General features: G+C 37.2%; 1 protein-coding gene across 1 annotated transcript in view; it reads right to left on the bottom strand.

Annotated features, from left to right (window-relative positions):
- Positions 1 to 21,916, bottom strand: part of DAT (Sodium-dependent dopamine transporter) — a 121,279-nt gene that overhangs the window by 65,471 nt on the left and 33,892 nt on the right. The window contains exons 2-3 of the mRNA XM_090373539.1: positions 17,076 to 17,210; positions 10,857 to 11,202 (exon numbers count right to left, since the gene is read on the bottom strand). Of these exons, the coding sequence (XP_090229665.1) occupies positions 10,857 to 11,202; positions 17,076 to 17,210 (481 nt within the window). The remainder of the gene's footprint in view (positions 1 to 10,856; positions 11,203 to 17,075; positions 17,211 to 21,916) is intronic.

Genomic DNA, 21,916 nt, shown 5'->3' with positions numbered 1-21,916 from the left:
GTAAGAAAAATGGCAACGATGGGTGACACCCGCTGTCACATTACCCACCGTCTCTTTTTATCTCCCGAAAAGAGAATTTTTAATCTTAGAAAGGCGTAAATAATTAAAACGGAAAGTCCTGCTGAAATCGGCAAAGGATGTTGGACGTTTATGTAAACATTAACTCATAACAACCAACCTGTTATGTACTACAGGCCACTGGATTACTGTGCGTATGGTAGCTATTCACTTATGAAGAGCAGAATGTTAATTTAGGGGTTTTCAGACCTTGGATTGCGACTCCCTCCCATCATGGGGTCGCGAGCAACTTATAGGGGTTGTAATTTTTTTTTGTTTAAAATTTTGCCCGAAATTTTAAATGTTCTTTTTTTGTTTGTTCAGGGCACCGGTTTTTATTTTGTGAACTTAGTTCTATCATTGTTTTATTTATATAAATTATCAAAAGTTTAAAGCTGTTTTATTTTTTGTATATTAATTATTTTATTCTTGTTGTTTTATATTTATTTATTCTCAATTTTTGTAACTTAATACCAAATCTCCTATTTTATTATTATTATTATACTATGACTGTTTATCTTTTGAGTTTTATAAACCTCATAACTGACTTGTAACTGATGTAAACCCGCTAGCACCTTGCTGTCCAGGCATAAACGGTGGTCTCAAATTGAATAAATAAAAGGACACTACTTTAAGTACAAAATGAATCTTAAAATAGCTGTATTATTTAAATTAATTGCGGCTCGAGAGAGAGAGCGCGTATTAAAATTATTATTCTAGAGAGCGTATTAAAAAATTATTGTTATCCGTATAGCGCATGGGGTATTCAACCCGCATGTGCCACCCTTACATTTTGTAATCAAAGGCCTTATACACCTCAATCAGATCACCGCGCAGGTGCCTAGTCTCCAGCCACTGCAATTTGCAGAACTTAAACCTCGCTTGGTAAGAGGATCCCTTCATTCCCCTCACCAATCTTGTTGCCGTTCTCTGTACACGCTCAAGTAAATCTACATCCTTCCTAAAATGAGGCCTCCAGACCTGTACGCAGTACTCAAGGCGTGGCCTGACCATTGCCTTATACAGAGGGAAAATCACCTCCTTTCCCTGCTAGCAAAATTCCTATATATCATTGACAAAACCCCATGACATGACGTATTAAGATTAATCTTTCCTCGCAGTGTTCAAAAAGTCTATCTGGGTGTTCATGGTTGTCTCGACGAGAGGAGCTTCTTGCTTTATTCCTCTTCTCTAACTAGAATATTTAGAATACACGGTTATCACAGACAAAACAAATGTACTGGGAATATGAGCTGTGCCAAAAAGGAGAGCATTAGTAATGGCAAATGATGCAAGAGTAGTTTGTCTAGTTCTTCCTTGAATTTATTTAAACTACCCACAACAGATGGAAGTTGTTGCAACAATCGCACACCCGCTGCATGAAGGCTAGCTTCCGCACATCAGTCCCGTAACCATTCAACCTAAATTTTAATTTATATCCCATCGTGTGTGTGTGGTCTAAGCAATAAGCAGAATGCCACGGCATCGAATTTGCTCAATCCATTAAACACCTCAATCAGATCGCCTCACAGGTGCCTAGTCTCCAAACGATGTTATGCAAAAAATAACACCGGTCTGCATTTTAAGAAAGGTTCTGTGATGTTTTATTGCTGATAAGTAATCTGAAGTACATTTTTAAGTAAATTTACTTAATTTGCTCTTTCATATTAGAATTTATTACAAATAATAAAACTAAAATAATTGAATGTGCTTCTGGTTACAGATTTTACAAATGGATTATTTTTTGTATAAAAATAAGCAAAAACAGAAATGTTCAAAGGCTACTGCTCCTGTCAAGCATAGATGGCCGCATAATGAGTATTAAACCTGCGCATTTTTGACTTTCTCAGGTAGCTGTGTACCTCTTTAACATCCAGCAGTATCTTTTTAGCATCCAAAAGAAGGTTAACGTATTTGGAGTTTTCTTTTAAGTGTGCTGAATGGGCTACAGGAATGGATGCATATTTCTTTCCATTATAAAGAACTTTCTGGCTTTGCTTCGATGAGTCAATAAATAGCTAATATTTGTTAGTATGTTGAAAATTCCAAAAACGTTCATAGCTGTAGGAATGTTGGTACAATATACGTATCATTGAGTCTTCTTCGGAAAAATGGGAAACTAATTCTTTCTCACCATGTCTGTACCATCAAAGGACTACAGATTCTTGGATTTCAGTCTTGACCATAAAAGTTCTGCGGACCTTGGGAAAATTTAAATTTCTCACGACATTGTCGAGTTCACTTTGTGTAAACAGCTGTGTTCCAGAGTTGTGATTTTCTTCGTCACCGTAGTTGATAACATCCTCTAGATCGCCAAGGTCAGATTCGTGATCTGATAGCATACAAGTATGGTGTGAGGCGGTGCTGGTAGTTTAGGTCCATGGAATACTGTCTTTACAGATGAAGTAATGTTATTGGGATACACAATGCTCTGCTTGGAGCGCCTCCGTAGCCATGGGGGCAGGAGCAGCAGTGCGTAGCACACGCTTCTTGATTAGACCGGAGTTCGAGCCTGTGACCACCAAATACGGAGGTTGCGGAATGACCACCGCATATCCCCGGAGCAATATGGCCTTAGTTGCTAAAGCTCCTAAAAACCAAATAACAAACAAACAGCTCTGCTTGGTCTTCGCTTTATAATCTACTACATTTGCGGAACAAAAATAGCAGTCATCAGTACCCGAGGTTCCCTTCACACCATGAGAATGGTAAATGTCATGGCTTTCTTTTTACCATATTTCCCCAATCGAAAGCCCTACACGCTCACGTACTTTATGGAGGTTGGGTCCAACCCTGGTCACCTAAGTTAATGACAAAAGTATATGGCATATACAATTTAAATAAATTATGTTGTGTCCTGCCTTTTGTATTGCCACAGCATAATTACTGCAAATGTAACAAAATATATATTTGGATTACTCGCACAAGAACGAGTTGGCATTGTCAAAGACACAGAGTATGAAAATCACGTTAGAAGCAGATACTAGTTAGCACGACTGCACCAGAAAACACTTCGATGTTACATAGCTACCTGGTTTGCAGGGCTAAATACGTCTGGGCACACCTATACCTGTCAGTCACAGGCGCCTCCGTAGCCAGGTGGGAAGGAGCAGCAGTGCGTAGCACATGCTTCTTGATTAGACCGGGGTTCCAGCCCGTCACCACCAAATACGGAGGATGCGCAAAGGTCAGAGAATGACCACCGCATATCCCGGAGCAATATGGCCTTAGTTGCTAATGCTCCTGAAAACCAAATAACAAACAAACAAACAATAACCTGTCAGTCACAAAGGAAGTAGTACGCATATCGCGTACACGACTGTTTGTAAAAGAGCTGCAGGAACACACTCCAGTCGAACATATGGTTTGGATTTTTAGAATTATCACTAAAATTACAACCGGGAATATCAAAATCTGTGCAGACCTCTGTAATAAAATTTATTGTATACATTTCAAGCTGAACTTGTTCTGTGGCGATGATTAGGAATCATTGATAAGAACGTTAAATAAGATTTTAAAGTGCTGAGACCCCTAAAGGGCTACACTTCATGGGAGAAGAGTTTTGAATGTGTTTAACTAATAACAATAGTGTGCATCCGCTAAGCATAAAAGTTTCAAGCCATTAAAGTAGAACCTCCTGAAATCCATAGGCTTACCTTGCTGATTGTGTTGGACCTCATCAAAAATATTCGAGATATTAGTATAGGTTAGATAGTCTTCCGCTTGATGCCTGCCCATGACAAATATAGGTTTACTGTTGCAGACGGAGACCTTTGATCCTTTTTGTGTGTTGGCATAATATTTATGTCCCTGAAGTTGTTTTACTAATGACTTTTTAGAAGGAAAAAAATTGAGAGATTCGGTATATAATGGAGGGAACTTTCTGTGGTCTTCCAGAAAATTTCTGAATTGAGGAACAGTAATTATTGATTTGGCATGGAGAAAATTCGGTGTAATCTCTCCCCAATAGCAACTGATCGAGAATGTCATTCTTAGAGGTTTGAAATAGTTTTTTTTTAGGAGCATTAGCAGCCGAGGCCATATTACTCCGGGGATATGCGGTGGTCATTCCCTGACCTTTCCGTATTTGGTGGTCACGGGCTCGAACCCCGGTCTAATCAAGAAGCGTGTGCTACGCACTGCTGCTCCTGCCCACCTGGCTACGGAGGCGCCCCTTTGAATTAGTGCAAATACGACGAAAGATTCAAGTTGTTACCGTAATCTGGGTAAAGAACTGTTCAGTGAAAGTTTCCTGGAATAGTTTTAGGTCCAATAGGTGATTCGTCGCATGGTTTGGGAACATGAATGTAATGATCATATTTAGAATTCGATTCGATTCGAAGAAATGCCAAAACAATCTTATCCTTATTTGTAACCAAACTTGACTGATTTAGCACGGCTTTTTTTTGTACTGAATAAATAGAACGCATGATGGCTGAATTGATAAGCTTTAAACTTCATTATGAAGCAATTTTAAACATAGTAAGATGATCTTAATTATATGAAACTGAAATTTTTCATAAACAATTGTTTTGATTTGACGCTGATTGTGACTGACGTTTCGGTGGTTGGATTCATGTTGTTTGGACAATGGGACTAAGTTGTCGAGATAGACAGAACGTTTAAAATAGTTATTATTGGTTTCTACAAGGTGGTCTAAATGCGTTATGATTCCTAACAAGTTTTCCCTTTTCTGATTCTTTCCTATATATATTTTTTTTTTCATTTTGTTTATTAGATAGCTGATTTTGTCTCTTAGATGGTTCATGTACGAGGGGTGCTCAAAACGTTCTGCGAGCGGAGTATGAAAGACGGGTACAAAATTGTGTTTTTCGTGTGTGTTTTGCCCTCAGTGTTCAGTACATTTATTGTATTTATTTAATCTGCGAAGAGTTTAATCGTTCAAAAGAAATTTTCAGGTTGGGCATCAAAGAAGGCTTCCACAGCTGCTTTTAGCTCTTGATCATCTTTAAAATGAGTTACACGAAGATGAAACTTGACGTTTCTGAAAAAATCACTTGGGATCAGATCTGCTGCTGTACGGAGGGTGGTTGAATTATTCAAAGCCGCATTCCCCTGTGCAATTCTGGATTTGTGCAGGGGTGCATTGTCATCGACAAGCAAAACCCGATGACCCAATTTTCTTCTTTTTTTCTCCAATTGCAGATTTTAACTTTTCCATAAGGCTGGCATAACATTCCTCTGTTATTGTGCAAGGTAATCAATTAACATTTAATTATTTTGTGTCCCAGAAAATTGAGGCCAGTACTCTTCGATGGTTGGGTTCGAAACTTTTTTTTTTTTTTTTTTTTGCAGTTGGAGATCACATTTTCTTCCACTGCATGTTTTCTAATTTAATTTGAAATCATAAAAATGTAGCCAACTGTCGTCACCAAATAGGATAAAAATCTATGTAGATTAGCAAGAATTAATTTTTTTAAATTTTCTTTTGATGACTCCACCTTCTGATGTTTGTCATGAATGGAAACGTCTCTAAGAACCCATCTTGCACAAACTTTGGACATTCCCAAATGCTCATCTGTTATTGTTAAAATGCTTCCATCGGTAATATTAAGTACTTTTCTTCAAGTTCAAATATTTTAATTCTTTTGTTTTCTAGGGTTTTTTTTTTTTTTTTTTTTACTTCAACGATGGTAGTTGTTTCAGAATTAATTGCTCCACATGGCCGACTAAACCGTGGCTCATCCTCAATTAACTCCCCTCCTCTTTTGAATTCTGCCGACCATCTTGCAACAGTAGCATAATGTGATACTTCCCCAAGTCGCTACTCGTTCTTTTAGGGATTTCTTTAACATTTGTGCCATCTTTGGTCAAAAAATTCGATTCCTGAACGATGCTCGATATGCGAGATATTTATTCTTCTTCCACCTACAAACATAAAAAAATTCAGTTTTAGAAATTGCATGAGACATTGACATGCAATTTTTTCATGTTATTGTATATGACAGCAAGCTATCAGAATAACGTATTCTATAAAATATTAATACACTTCATATTCCCGTTCTCAGAACTTTTTTACACCCGCGTGCTGGAGAACATCTTGCAGTGAGTGGATGGACTCCTGAAGGATCACGTGCCAGAATGAACCATGAAAGATGTTCGAGAATGGACAATATTTAGATCGGAACATGGCTGTTTTCATAGATAAATTTTGGATATAAAAATAAGAACCGGGAAACAAACTAAAACAGAAATTCACAGCGTTATTAAATGATTTCAGAATTGCGCCAGTGTCTTTATGAAAGGGGTCGTCTGATTTTGATATTTCAAAAACTAGAATGCTAAAGCAACGTGAGAAATGTTAATTTAAAGTGTTCCAAGCTTGTGTTTGTCAACGAGCTAGATAGTTCTAACCTATAAAGAAGTAAACATTATGTCTCTAGTTACTTGAAATTTTTGAGTTGTTCCTACAGTAGGGCTGATTTTTGTATTTTGATATGAATTTTCAGTTCTTGAATTTCTCGAAATAAATGTTTCTGGTATCTGTGCACGAGCAGAAATGTCGATCAGATAATCATCTTACGTGATGATTGTTTGATCGAAATTATATCAAATCTATTAGGAATACGATGTCATTGAAAAGGGAGTCATGCTTTATAAGATAGAAGAAAATAGAGATAGAAGAAAAGAGAGGGTTAAAGCAACAGCTGACTAGTGATGGTAAATTACAGGGGTGACCCAGAGCTCAAACAGCTAAGCGATCTAGTCGTACTAAACATTGGAGAGGATCCCAGCTCACTTGTTGTGCATTCAAGTTTCCAGCTACGGATTGCTGTGTTTGTGGACCGAAAGTATATCATCTGAGGATTGATCCAGATAGTGAATTCTGTTAGTCTAGAAATTCACAGCGTTATCAAATTATTTCAAAGCTGTTATAATCGCCATCTTTCCTATTATAATCGCTGTTGTCCACGGTAATATGTTGGTTTTACCACTTGGCACCCGTTGGGATATGTTCAGATTACGATCCCACCGGTGGCTGGAGGAATTCTTCAAGGCCTGTTTAATTAGGGCTGTAATCACCGATCTCATTAACCGATCAAATGAAAGGAGTGGGTAAGGGAACAAAAAGTAAAATTCCTTGATTTTTATTTTTGACTTGTATTCTGGACCTCTTTGGGAACCTCTGGTTTATACCCTAGACCAGAGGTTCCTTCTCAAATTTATACCTTGTGCCCCTCTAAAATTTTTCATAAAATTACTCCCCCCTCACAAATCTTGCATTACAAATGCAAATAAAGAGATTTGAGATAAATTTAGCTATGAATGCTTTTAGAAACGGTTCTGGATTACAATTCAATACATTGAATAACAAAAATTGACAAGGTTACGTGATTTTACTCCGAGAAACTCGGGTGTTTCGCCATAGAACAATGACATAGACTTGGTACGAATTCAAATCAAGCAAATATTAAATATGAGAAAGAAGGAAGGAAGTGTCAAAATCAACACGCACTCGCAGTGATCCAAATTGGAATATGCAATAGAGTGCCACGCTATATCCATGAACTTGGCAAAATATTGAAGAAACAAGGAATTCAAGCAAAGCTAATATTTGAGATATTTCAGTCCTTCCAGTGTGATGGGTAATTCGATGATACAACCATAGTCTGTTCTTGCCACTGTCCATGTCTTGAAATGGATAAATGTCAAAATTGTGGATGCCACGAATGTGGAGATTATGGAAATATATTAGGTCCTCCTTGCAGTGGTTGTTATAGTTTATTGCGATGTTTGGAGAACGCCTATTAATAGGTTTTACGAGGGTGCCAGGTGACCTCTGTTATGTATCCACCCAGTTTAATGCCGGCTGTTAGATACGATTTAACAAATGAGGAACGAGATGATTTCCTTATTATTGTGGTTTCGATGTCCCAAACCTTAACAGCAATCCAGTATTATACATTAAATTAAGTTTTGATATCAGATTTTGTTGTGGAAACCAATCTGGAGACAAAGATTTTTGCCTTTGCTGAAATATTAATATCATACTTGGCGTTGAGCGATTTTACTTTAGATGGATTGCAATTCAGTATTTTTGCAAAATGCTTATTACAGGATCTAGATTGATAACAGGATATCGACGTTCTTGAACTCCTTACAGAGTGACAGAGTAATCAGACAGAAGTTGAGTCATCACAAACAGATAGTGGAATGGAAAGGGGAGGACAATCGTTTTTTGAATCTGATACAGGAAGAGTGGCTGCAATCATGGGCGCGGGCAGCATGGTGTAAGTGGATTCTGAAAGAATACACAATTTTTAATTTTTAATATTTTCATTAATTTATTGAAACTGAAGATTTTGCATGTATTCGAAAATTGGTGAACAAAAAAAAAATTTATTCTCACATGCACCGCCTTGCAAAATATCCTGCCGGCGCCCATGGCTGCAATGCATTTTTGAGTAACAGTAATAGCCACCTGAGAAATGGAATTGCTGAACCTTCACTGATTGAGTTCAGTTGCCTTTGATTGCTAAATAATCTTTTTTTAGTTTTAATTACCTTTATGACCTCGTTAGAGCGAACTAGGTCAGTAATGGAAGGTAATCGATCAGATAATTGAGCTCAGCAGAGCTCAGCTTTTCATGCAGTGACTGAATTAGTTGATGTCAGAAGAGAGTTGTATGGTTTTATCTCCCTGGAAACTCTTAGTTTTTCGTCCAGAAAACAGGCAAATCGACTACGGAATACACAAAAATTTACAGATACAATATACTGATGCTACATAGCAGCCTTAGTTTTTGCGCCCTCACGCGCGCACACACAGATTAGGTCTGTAATGATTTAAAGTCAAATTCTTGATCTGAAAATTTACTATATTGGCACTGGCCTGAAGATAAGCAATAAGATCTTTTTTTTTTTTATGGATAGCTGATTACTGTTTGTGGTAATTCATGCCAATAGCACCTTGATGATGTGTTAAGCACCAAAGCAACCGAGGCTGTTAGGATGCAGTGTATAATGTTTGTAACTGCGTGTATTTTTTAGTCGGTTTACTGGAGGAAAACCATTACATTGTGAAAAAAAGCCCATAAAATTCTCTCTTCGTTGACGGGATTCAAATACGGCCCTTTTCCACGCTATGAGAAGACTGATTGAAATCACTGTGCCAACCGCGAGGATGAGATGAATATTCAAGGGCCAAACAGTAGTGGCCATCGAACCTTGAGTTAGGAGAAAATCGGGACATTCTTTTAAGTGTTCATAGACATTATTATTATGAGTTTTTTTCCGGAAATGGCAAAAAACAGGAAAATTAACTAATATTCTGAGCATTTGCATCGGTACCTGCCTATTGTGTAGTAATTATTTTTTAAACCATAATTCATGCCCTTTCGCCGAACAAGTACGGATTCAAATCCTATCTCAAGGGGAAAGAGTTATACCTTAAGGGTTTTTTTTTTTTTTTTTTTTTTAACAAGTTAACCTAATCAATCTGCCTTTTGTGCGAGTGCCGAATGGAGTTTTCGTCCCTTAAACAGTTAAATCAGCTTTTCAATACTCTGACTCCTCGTGATCGTGGATGCTTTGGCGCAAATTCAAAACAATATAATTTAGTGTTTTTTGTGTCCCTTTTTTACCTCTATTTATGGCTATCATTAAATACAGGAATGTATTTTTCAAACATTGCTCCTCCGGAGCCCCTGACTACTATTACTGAAGAAACGATGCATTCACGGAGGGCCAAATTACATCCCTTTTACGAGTACTCAGATCCAAAAATCTGGACCTAGCTGCTGGTTTAAAATAATTGATCCAGTTCAATTATTTTGGTGTATCGCAAGGTGCTGAAAGTTCTTATAATACACAGTATAAGCAAGGTTTAATAAGTTAGAATTTTCTCTTTCAGGCCCGCATCTGTTAAGATCTGAGAGACAATTTATTAGGATGATTGTCATTATTAAATCACATTGTCAACACATTACAACTTCAATCAGGCTTTTATGAGCTTAAGTAACTAGACTTCCGCAATTTTTCGGAGGGATGGCTCCCTTATTTTTTAGGCAGTTTCATTTGCTACTTAAGGCTTTAATGCAATGATAACGTAATTTAATCAATTCGATCATTAATATAATATCCAAGTAATACTCTACAAAGAAACCATCATTTGAAAAATGAATAATGACATTAGTATAAATGAAAAAATATACTAAATACATCATTGAAAAACAAAACATAAACGGCCGAACACCGATCCTCTGTACATGCATGCCCTCGTGGAACTGCCGTCCTCTCCACACCGGGTAGAAAAGGCCTGAGTTCCGAGTCAAAGTGGCTAAGTTAGTCAGTCTCAGGCGAGGATAGCATGGTTTTTTTTTTCTCTTTCGGAAACTCTGGTTTTTCGTCCAGCAAACAGAAAATCGACCTCAGAACACACGCAGTTTACAGACAATATACACAGAGCAATATGGCCTTAGTTGCTGATACTCCTAAAAACCCTACTACAATAACAACCACCTCTTATATGATTGCACGGAACAGTCTTGAGAAGACTGTTCCGCGTGATAACCACTCAAATGATTCGTTGGTTAAATAAGCAATGAAATGTGAATTTTACTATAAGAGTTAATCCACATTTCATTGTATATTATAGGATTTTTTGATTACCTCTTAATCTCTAATTACCTCTCTGGTACATCGCAGCGTATTGCTTTATTTTTGACCAAATATTCCTCCTAGAAATATGTTTTATGAGTAGAATAGCATTATACGGCATGGTTTTTGATGAAAGAAAAAGCTTATTTGCTAGAAATTATATGAAGGAAACTCCTTACTTGAAGTATTCAGCGGCTGGAGAACTCTTGTGATTGCTTACTTTCTCTTGAGTGAAGTTCAATTGCAGAGTTGCGTTGTATGCCAACAGGTCTGTAGTATTTCGAGCCCTTAATAAAAACGTATCATCAGAGATCTGGCTGCCTGTACCATTTAACACAGACATACTGGTAATGTTATCATTAGAATCCACTTCCACACATTCCGGCGTATTCCAATCGTTGTTACAGCTAGTCCAAGGAAGACGAGAGGTGAAAGATGCTAGGAAGAAGTATAGAGCCCAGGCAATAATGATGTTGTAGTAGAAGTCGACGTAAAATGCAATCAGCACCACAGCATATCCCACACCTGAAAAATGCAAGAGCTTAAACGAGGAAAAGAAAGTAGAACCTAAAAGTTCGCTTTTTAACTTACGGTCTGTAGTAACGTTTTATTATGTAACAGAAGATACTGAACTCAATTTTTCGCAAATTGAAATTTAAACTAAACCCCTTAAACAGTTTCCTTGGAGTAGCTTCAATTAATACTGTAGGTTCTAAACTTGCCGATTACTGAAATTACTTTGACCTTTTCAAGCAGTGTTGAGTTAGTCAAAGAATAAGATTTGCCCTTTTCTATTACTCAATGAAAGGACCAAACCAACCAATCTTAAACTGGACGTATTTTTCAAACAATACACTGACGCCTCATGCCTCGAGTTTTGTTGCCGCTAATCTAAAATAACCCAATCCAGTCTGGCATGGATGCGAGTGGTTCGAATTTTGCGCCACGAAGGACAGCATTGCATCTGAAGAATTATGGGGAGGGGGGTTTTTAGTAAAACAGTACGTTGCACCCCGCAATTTCCTATTTAAGTTCTTGATTACATGAGCAGTTTTCCGATTAACGCGTGAAATAGATGCCTTTGTCGTGTCGGTAGCTCGTCGTTCTAGATAGTCAATAAGTATGATCTCAACATTCAGAAAATGATGCATTGATTTTAATCCCTGAAAGTAGGGACACGGAATTTCGTAAATGAAGATGGAGGAAGAGATAATGAATGCCTCGGTGATGCTTTGTGATTTGAAAACCGCATCGACAAAACAAAATTTGTATCTAATTCCCAGGGATAAAACTGAATAAAAAAAATCCTTTGGATTTACACGGAACTGTTTTAAAAGAGTGCGATTAATTTGTCCAGTCCATCTGTGTTTTTATTTATCTGATATTATTGAGTGTGTTCTGAAATGTGTATTTCGTCATAAGACTGTATGAAGAGCCAGCAAATCCAGAATGCTTCTGACAATCAATCGACATTTATTAATTACACAATCAGTCACTTTCCAATCGACATCTGTAATAGATTCCACAGAGTGAGAGCTGTTGACTGTGAGTGATTGTTTAAGTGGGAAGATCATCACTGCCAATTTTTCCGGAGTAAAAGTGCAACCCATAGAGTTTCAGGTCCAGAGCCAGGTTGCTGCGCTCCCAGATGGTGGCATCTACGTCAGAAGCTTTATGGCGTCCGTGTACATAAAAGCTGTACACGGACAAACGCCACCTTGCGATACATCCTCATCGATTTGTGAGAGATACTTTAATACAATGTGTCTTCCTAACAACTAGGAGAAAAATAATCATGTCAGCATCATTTTTCCTGTTATTTCATTTATGTGCTGCATAAATTCTATTTTCTCAAGGATGTGAGAAAAATAAAAATATAAAAATCATTTATTTCAACTATTTATTACAGCAATGCAGATGTAGCCAATTATCATAGAGAAAGCAATGTATTTACTGTATCTGTTTCTACATTTCTTTGTATATTTCTTCTCGATTGCTTTCTTAAGCCTGTCACTTATCCAGCTGGTCTTACTTTCACTAAACTAGAAAAAATGAAAAAATTGTTTTCAGAGCATAAAAAAGCATTAATTTCTTCAGTTTGAACAACTGGCCAAGGTTATTCATTTTATTTCCCTCCCCCAAATTCATGTTTGTTAGCTTTGTAAGTATATAAAAATAACTTTTTCAACTATTTCTGGTGTAATGAATTGATCCCGAGCACTTTTCATTACAAAAATATATTACGGGGTCCTTTTTTGTTGTTTTAAAACACCATTCAAAATCATTGTCCAACAAAAAATGTCAGTAGAGCCGGCCGAAATCCTCTTGGATAACTTCTGACAGATCATTGTCTGAAAATTATCATTTGTGGGCAGTTAATACTCAGCATCATGATTATTATTATTAATGGAAAGATCATGTTGACTGCATCAAAAAAATTCTTAATAATGCTATGTTAGCCATGTCATCGAACAGAAATTTTTATTAGTAAAATAATAAGAGGAGTTTACCTCAATATAGTGCGTAGAACACTTCCGTATGATACCCTCCAGAAATTAAAATGGAAAAAATCGACAACTTACCGGTACATTAGAGTACAATATGATTAATTAATCAATTTAACACAATTCAAATCAATTTAAAACAATTAAAAATTAAATTAACGCAATTAAAAGAATTAGGGTAAAAGCTAAGGATAGGATACAAAATACTACACCAATCAACAATAGTAATATCAAAAAATACTTTATTTCTGTCCCATATGTTGAACAATGGCACAAACAGCTTAACAGATTCTTTAAAGATACCGAATTTAAAATTGTAGCTAGGCCAATACGGAAGTTACACACTATACTGAACAATCGCTCGGTTCTTTCAGCGTTCGCAACACAAATTAATGATCTGGTATACAACATTTCTTGCGGTGATTGCGACTCGTCTTATCAAGGTTCGACCCGATTTTCTCTTAATATTCGTGTAAATCAACACGAAGCCTCAGTTCGTGCTTCTCGTTCAGCAGCGTCAGAATTAGCCTTTCATGCCATTAACGAAAAACACTTTTTTATTTAACGAGGCCAAAATACTTAACGTTCAACGTAATTATACGCGACTATTAATTGCAGAAACCGTTGAAATTAAATTACACGAGAATTCTGTTAATGTTCGGCGGCCATATTTGATCTCCGATGCGTGGACCTTTACGCGCATGCGCGAAGACAATCTCTATTTAAATATCAGGTTTAACCCGATTCGGTAATTTTCATTCCTGTGATCACGACATACGGTCGAAAAGCGTTATCAGCTTCAGGAAGGAAAATCGTTTTGAATATTTTCGTTAGATTCTTTTAATTGCGTTAATTTGATTTTTAATTGATTTGAATTGTGTTAAATTGATTATTTAAATAATTATATTGTACTCTAATATACCGGTAAGTTGTCGATTTTTTTTTTCCGTTTTAATTTCTGGAGGGTATCATACGGAAGTGTTCTACGCACTATATTGAGGTAAACTCGTCTTATTATTTTACTAATATTATTATCAACGTAGAACATATTGATTGCCCCTACTAAATTCATACTATCTAAGAAATTTTTATATATTAAAACAAAATGAAATGTATTTAGCTATTGTTATTATAAAAATAAATACAGGATTAGTAACTGTCTCATGATCACCAGACAATAAGGCAACACGGTTTTAACCAGTAGGGCTTCATTACCAGCATAGTCGTTTTTCGAGTCTTTAGGACTCATCTTGCGTATTAGTGAAGTTTAAATTAATTTTTATTCTTTCGTTTACTATTTATGAACTTATTCAAAATTAATAATTTGAAGGCATTTCTTAAAGCTGAAAAAAGTAAAAATGGCAGGCCAAGTTGTAGGTATGTTTAATCAATCTTAAGTCTCCCAGACTTGTGTTATGCATCCTAGGGTTAAAAACTAACTGAATTTAAATCGTTTTGTTTTTTTTTTTTTTTAATTTAAAAATGAACTCAAATTCAGCTAGTTTTTACGATGCCCCTTTGGCATTACCGTTAATGATAAGCATTTAAACCTCGAAGGGAACAGTAGCCGACCGGGCTAGCCGAGTGGGTAAAGTACCTGCCCGGCAACCCAAAGGTCGCGGGTTCGATTCCCGCCTCGGGCTTGGATCAAAGTACTGCAAAAACCTTGGGAGGTGCAATATGGCCACAGAAGCCGATGCGCCAACAACTACCAAATCAAAAAAAAAAAAAAAAAAAAAGGGAACAGTATGATTTCCAGTGGCTTCCTCTCCGGTGCGGCTTCAATTATGGTTTGGTTGAATTTCAGCCCTTGTTATGAACATGTAATAAGGCGAAATTATAATAAAGTAATATTTACAGTTACTCTGTTTGCTAGTACATATTTGTACAATGCTTTTTGGAATGATAGCAAAATAATCATCGAAAACTTTTCAGACAGTAATTAAGCTTTCATCATGCACGATTGATTCCAATACGTTAACTTGCTGTTAGCTGTGCATTCGTTATTGAGTGAAATGTAGTAAATTGCTTGAATTGCTTTCTCCTTAGCAGTAATGGTAATGAAGCTCTCTTGAGAGCTACTTTCCTTTCCTTTCCATGAATACTTAGTGACTCCTTTACTTGCGCACCTTTCAGAAAGACACTTCAGCAAAATACATGCGCTATACCTTGTTCAATGTAATGAAGAGAAAAATCTCCTACTTGTTGGTTTGATCGTTTTCGGGTAAATTTTTGGTTCTTTCGCTCACTCTTGGAGGTTTGATTGTTGATTCGCATTAAGTATGAACGTGCAGAATGGAATCACAGTCTTGTATTTTTGTGACCTATGCAAATCGGCTTGTATAGGTCCTTTTTACCTGCAAAAGCAGCAATGATTGTTTTAGCTTTTCTTCAGATTTTCCAGTTCACATTTGTGCCCAGTAACTGTGGCATGGGGCAGGGTGTAATGCAGCTGATTCAGCTTGTCTTGCAATTGACTTCCGGGACTAAAGGGAGGCAGCGAGGAGTAGTTAATGACGCACTAAGCATTTTTATGAAAGCGCCTTCTTCTGCTTAATTATCTAAATAACCTTTGTAGTCTTTATTACTGTATCCTGAATTCACGAAACAGCAACGCTGTCAGTAGTTCTATGAGGGGAAAAGATACATTTTCTTTTTAATAGCTGTAATAATTGACTTTAATTGCGAGTTTCTTAAGAAATAATACATTTAATGAAGACAGAGGGGCCAGCCGTTCACCTCATAGATTATCTGATTGACCACAATCGACAGTTATGCTATTTCTGTTTTCTTAAATAACATTCATGGCTCTGTTTTATCTGTAAGTTGACGAAAAACTTCTGAAGATGAATGGATAATTTAATTGCCCCTACTAATGGATCGCAAGCAGATCTATTTTCTGGGGTAATTGGCAGTGCTTACTCGGAATTTTGGAGGAAATTCTTTTATTTTTTTTTTCTTTAAGATGACTTCACTTCCATAATTATGTTACTCTTAGCTATAAGTCCTGACGACCTTGATAACTGACTAGTGAGAGAAACCAGCACTACTTGTAGCTAAATGCTCTTTAGGGAGACGTGATTGATCACTGCGCAGCGCAGCAGTAAACACAGATTTTCATTACTACGAGAATGTTCAAGAAATAGCTATGGTGAGAGAATGAGATTGGATAGACCGTCAAACTCACATCGAACTACCTTCCTGTAATGATTGCTATGGAGTTTCAGATTATCTCTGTTAATCCCTAGCTCATAATCGGAGTAAGGTAAGGTAGGATTAACTCAGCGAACCATGGATGTAATTAATAACATGGCTCAAGTCTTAATGCAAGGGTGGTGACATAGTTATACGAAGGCAGTCAATCAAGTGCCCAGGAATCTTCGGAATTGACAAGAAAAACTCTCCGAAGGAGGAAGATAAAAAGGTCTGCTAATTAGTCTTAATTCCTTCGTCCATATATAGGGAACAAAGGTGATGGCTGTATGGGGTTTCTCTCTGCATCTAAAGAAATCATTCAGGTCTCATTAGCGAGATCGAATAAGTGCATACTGATACCATTACGTTCATGTCAAAATTTATGGGGGTAGAGAGGGGGGAGTGTGTGCGCAGTCTATTCTCAGCCTCTCATTTTTATGTTTGATAGAAGAGCTTTTTTTTTATGTTTATTAGATAGAAGAGCATACTCCCAAAAAATGCTTTTCTTTCACTTTTTTCAAAAAGAAATGAGCAATACTGAATCGTTAATTGACTTTGTATCTTTTCATTTACTGATATTAGAGCTGTCTGATTTTATTTTTCCATGGCCTGGTTGGGAAACGAAAGATTCAACACACACACACACGCACGCACATTCTTCGTCGTGTAGTTTACACTTGAATTCAAAATTGTTCTCACCTTTAAACAGGGGAACTAACCTTCCCCAGCAGGTTATCGCACCCTTTCTGTTATATTGGCCAAGAGCTAGTTCCATGAAAAACAGGGGAATTCCTCCAACTGCGAGCATGATGACATATGGAATAAGGAAAGCTCCTGTAAAAACAAGAAAGTGGTATCAAGAGAATGTCGACCACTAGTACAGAAATAAATTTTAAAAATTTCTGTAAAGTAATATTACTGTGTGAATAATACACTTTATTTTAAATAAGGGATTAAAATAATTTAAACTTTCACTTTCTTGACAGTTTTCCTGTGATGTGGTGTCTGTCTGATCAGATTGGAATGTTTGGAGTTGTTCTTTTCCGGTGGGTTTAAAATAAAGCACATTTTACGAAAACACACGCCTCCGGATTTTACATGTAGACATGTATATTATCTTATGTAGGGCGGAATCCGAACATCTGTACCAGGCCAGAAATGTGTGTAGTGTTGTGTTCTGGCTACTTTACCACCAGGAAAGCAATCACGTGGAAAGCTTGCCCAGTGCCCGTATACACCACTAGGAGGTGGGCCACAACTAAATGTGAACCGTGGCGGACCTCTACATCTAGTACTATGATCCCAAATGAGTTTGGGATCAAACAAAATAATAATTTTAAAATAAATAAAATTGTGCATCCACTGGTAAAGTGAAAGACCAGTGAATGAGCAGTTCTGTACCAAAGGAGCCCAAAGCCGAGCAATAACTAAACCCCGCCACTAGCACGAGGCTAAGGGCCAGCAAATAAATAGAATTAAAAAAATAAAATTAAAGAAAATGAAATGATGACAATAAAATCACGGCAGCGAAGAAGCAAAAACTCCTGTCCCCTCTAAAAAATAAAAAAAGTAAATATTTTTTAAAAAAATCCAATCCTTCACAATCATGAAGCCAGCAAATTCTGTCCCCAAGAGGAGGCTCAAAATATGAAATACTAATGAGTAAATAATAAAAATAAATAAATGAAAATTGCAGATAAGAGAAAAAATAATAGATATATCCTGCCTCGTAGCACCAGTGAGGAGGCCAAAAAAAAAAAAAAAATCCTGAGCCCAAAAAACAGCAAACAATAAATCAATAGAAGGATAGGAAGAGTGGAGGGGTGGGGGTAGATAATAAGAATTAAATGTCGCTACTGAACACAGATCCAAGTCAGCCTGGTCCAGTTTGTAGGCAGATACGGTGAAATCGGAGATAAAGGTGCAGTTACAGCCGGAGCCATCATTTATCTTGTGAGCTGTCTTTATTAATTTATGTGACAGTCATTCCACATTGCTGAGTGATTCCTAGAAGCCTTCTATTGAGAATATATGTTTCTTTAGTTAGTTGTTGTTACCATTGCATTGTCTCTATTTGTGTAGAGGATTTTTTCTTGGGAAGAAGGAAGACGCCAAATTTTGAATCATTTTAAAGTAATCTTTATTATTCACGATTCTTGGTTGATCCCCAGGGAAGATGGGTCCAGAACTAGAAATCAGTAGAGAACGAACGGCTTCGTTAAACGAACAGTGATGAATTAATCACAGATGCCTTGAATGCGTATATACCATTAAAAAAATACTCCACGAGAAGGGTTCCAAGTTGGATGAATAGTGAAGTTGCCACATTACTTGAGCAGAAAAAGGTGGCATGGAAACGTTACAGAGCAATAAAAAATACTGAAGCCTATAACAGCTACAAGGTGGTGTGTAATAGAGCCACAGAAAAGGTTCGACAGGCAAAGGCAGTTTATGAGAAATCACTAGCAAACAGAGCAAAGAGGGGGGATAAAGAATTCTTCACATATATAAATGCCAAGAAGAGCAGGACAAACCAGATCGGACCTTTACGTAAGGGAAAGGGGATAGTAATAAATACACCAGCTGCCGTTGCAGATGAACTCAACAGTTATTTTGCATCGATATTTACAAATGAAAAGCCTTTTGTGGCAATGGGAAATTGTGGGAGCGAAGTTAAAAAATATGTAATTAATGATATTGAAATTTCGCAAGATTATTTAATGAAAAAACTTTCAAGCCTACAGACTAGTAAGGCTCCTGGAGTTGATGGAATATACCCTATAATCTTGAGAGAGGCGGCAAGCGAGTGCATTGAACCACTGAGGCTGGTTATGCGAGCATCACTAGACTCTGGGGAGATTCCCTTGGATTGGAAAAGTGCAAATGTATCTCCCATACATAAGGGTGGCTCTAAAAGTGAAGTGGGAAATTATCGACCTGTCAGTCTGACTTCAGTAGTAGGGAAAATCATGGAGGCATTGATCAAGGGTGGAATTCAGGATCATTTGGATAGAATTGAAATTCTCAAGGATACTCAGCATGGTTTTGTAAAGGGAAAATCATGTTTAACAAATCTGGTTCGCTATTTCGAAAGGGTCACTCACGAGCTGGATTTAGGGAATAATTTCGACATTGTTTATTTAGATTTCAGCAAAGCTTTTGACTCAGTCCCACATGAGCGGTTGCTTTATAAGCTGGAACAGGTTGGAATCATTGGGAAAATCCTTAGATGGATAGAAGGATGGCTTCAGGGCAGGAGGCAGAGGGTTGTGATAAATGGCTATTCCTCAGATTGGGTTGATGTAAGAAGTGGGGTTCCCCAAGGATCAGTATTAGGACCACTGTTGTTTTTAATTTTCATAAACGACATTGATGAAGGGATAGAGGGCGTGATGTCTAAATTTGCAGATGATGTTAAAATTGGTAGAGTAGTTAATGATCACTGTCAAGCTGAGCTTCTTCAGAGAGACCTAGATAGACTTCAAGAATGGTCAGAAAAATGGCAGCTGTGCTTTAATTCAACAAAGTGTAAGGTATTACACCTGGGAAACAGTAATCCCAAAATAACTTATTCACTTGGTGGAGTTCAACTAAACCCAGTACTGGAGGAAAGGGACTTGGGTGTTACGATACGGTCAGACATGAAATTCTCTGAGCATTGTAAACAGGTTGCAAGGAAGGCCCATGGTGTCCTATCGATGATCTATCGAACTTTTGCAAGTAGAGATAGGGACGTGATAATCCCATTATATAAGGCTTATGTTAGACCACACTTGGAATACTGTGTTCAAGTATGGAGACCGCACCTAAAGAAAGACATCGAGCTTCTTGAAAGGGTGCAAAGAAGGGTAACTCGCCTGGTGAGATCGGCAAAAGGGCGTCCTTATGAAGAAAGACTTCGAATATGTGGGTTGCAGAGTTTGGAAACTAGACACCTTAGAGGAGATTTGATTGAGGTGTTTAAGGCTCTGAGAGGCATCAGTAAAATGAATGAGGACGAAATTTTCAAGATTATAAATGATGCTAGAACTAGGGGACATAAATTCAAGTTACGCGGGGAAATGTTTAGATTGGACTGCAGGAAGTTTTATTTTAGCCAGCGAGTTATAAATTACTGGAATAAGTTGCCTTCATGGGTGGTAGAGGCCGACAGTTTGGGGAAATTCAAAGGTCATCTGGATAGTACTTTCGGGTAAGGGAAGCGCATAGGATGATAGGATTAATTTCCTTTTTATTTAATTTTTAATTTCATTTTATTATTTTTATTTATTTATTAATTATTATTATTTATTTATTTAATTTTTGTTTTTATCATTGTTTTGTTCGGATTTTTTTTTTTTTTTTTTTTTTTTGGCTGGTGCAGCATAAGCCATAGGCTTTCTTGCACCATACGGCCGTTACTAATACTAATACTAATATGCTCCAATCTTCAATGCCACTGCATGCACGCAGATCTGTAGTATCAAGTCCAAAGTGAAAAAGCTTATAATTTATGGACCCATGGCCAGTTAATAGATATGTTTATAAGCTTGATGTGAACTATTTCTTTATCTTTCTTGGCTGTAAAGGTAACGTCAGGGAGAAAAGAATAGGTCACATGTCCTTTGGTACTGTTATCCCAACGAGTTTGCCAGATTCTGAGGCACTCGTTCCAGCATCTGAATTTTTCACTCTTGATGTCAGCATTTAAGTCAAGTGTAATTCCGAGGAAATTGATGGGGATTCTACATTTTAGTCTGTAGGTTAAACCTTTATGAACCAGATGAAGGTCGAGGCATGTGTCAAGTCAGAACCTGAAGCTCAGCGTAGAAACTGTTCTGCAAGCCTTAGAAGTTATAAGTAACATCGTTCTCTGAAGAGATGATAGTTTAGTTTGGAAGGCGGATTTGTTTGCCCTATGAAACCACCCACCAGCCCCGTACGTGACCATAGGAACAAAAACAGCGTTGTAATAAAGTCAGAGCGTTTTTTGATTAAGCGCCCAGTCCTGTTTGGAGATCCTTATTAGGGAGCCAGTGTGTGTGTGTGTGTGTATACACACCTGAAAACGGTCACATAGCATGCAATGCCGCCACACCTCATGTGAGTACATTGAAACATCAAGGAAACATGAGACATAAGTGCATTCCATACGTTGAAGACTATATTGATAGTCTACACCTACAAAGTCTACTAAATGTAACAGTAAATTATGTAAAACGTGCCCTTACATGCACAGCCATAACACAGAAAATTCACCCGATATTTTGCCACACAAAAGGAGTAATATACCTGATAACATGTAAAGAATGCGGCATCCAATATATAGGACAAACCAGTACTGAACTGCACATAAGACTAAATCTGCACCGATCACAAATAAAGAAATACGGGGAAAATCCCCCCAAAGACAAAAGTAACACAGATACAGACAAATACACCAATGAAATAGAGCTAAGACCACTTCAAAAGTACAATTTTAACAATATCTCCATAGCCATATTAGCCATTATGGAAAACACCAACAAAAGGAAACTACTAGATGATCATTTTATTCTTCA

The sequence above is a fragment of the Mastigoproctus giganteus genome, chromosome 5 (genome assembly GCF_048544385.1).
Source record: "Mastigoproctus giganteus isolate SK-2022 chromosome 5, ASM4854438v1, whole genome shotgun sequence".
NCBI lineage: Eukaryota > Metazoa > Arthropoda > Arachnida > Uropygi > Thelyphonidae > Mastigoproctus > Mastigoproctus giganteus.
The sequence above is the reverse complement of the archived record's forward strand: the minus strand, read 5'-3'. Positions and strand labels throughout refer to the sequence as shown.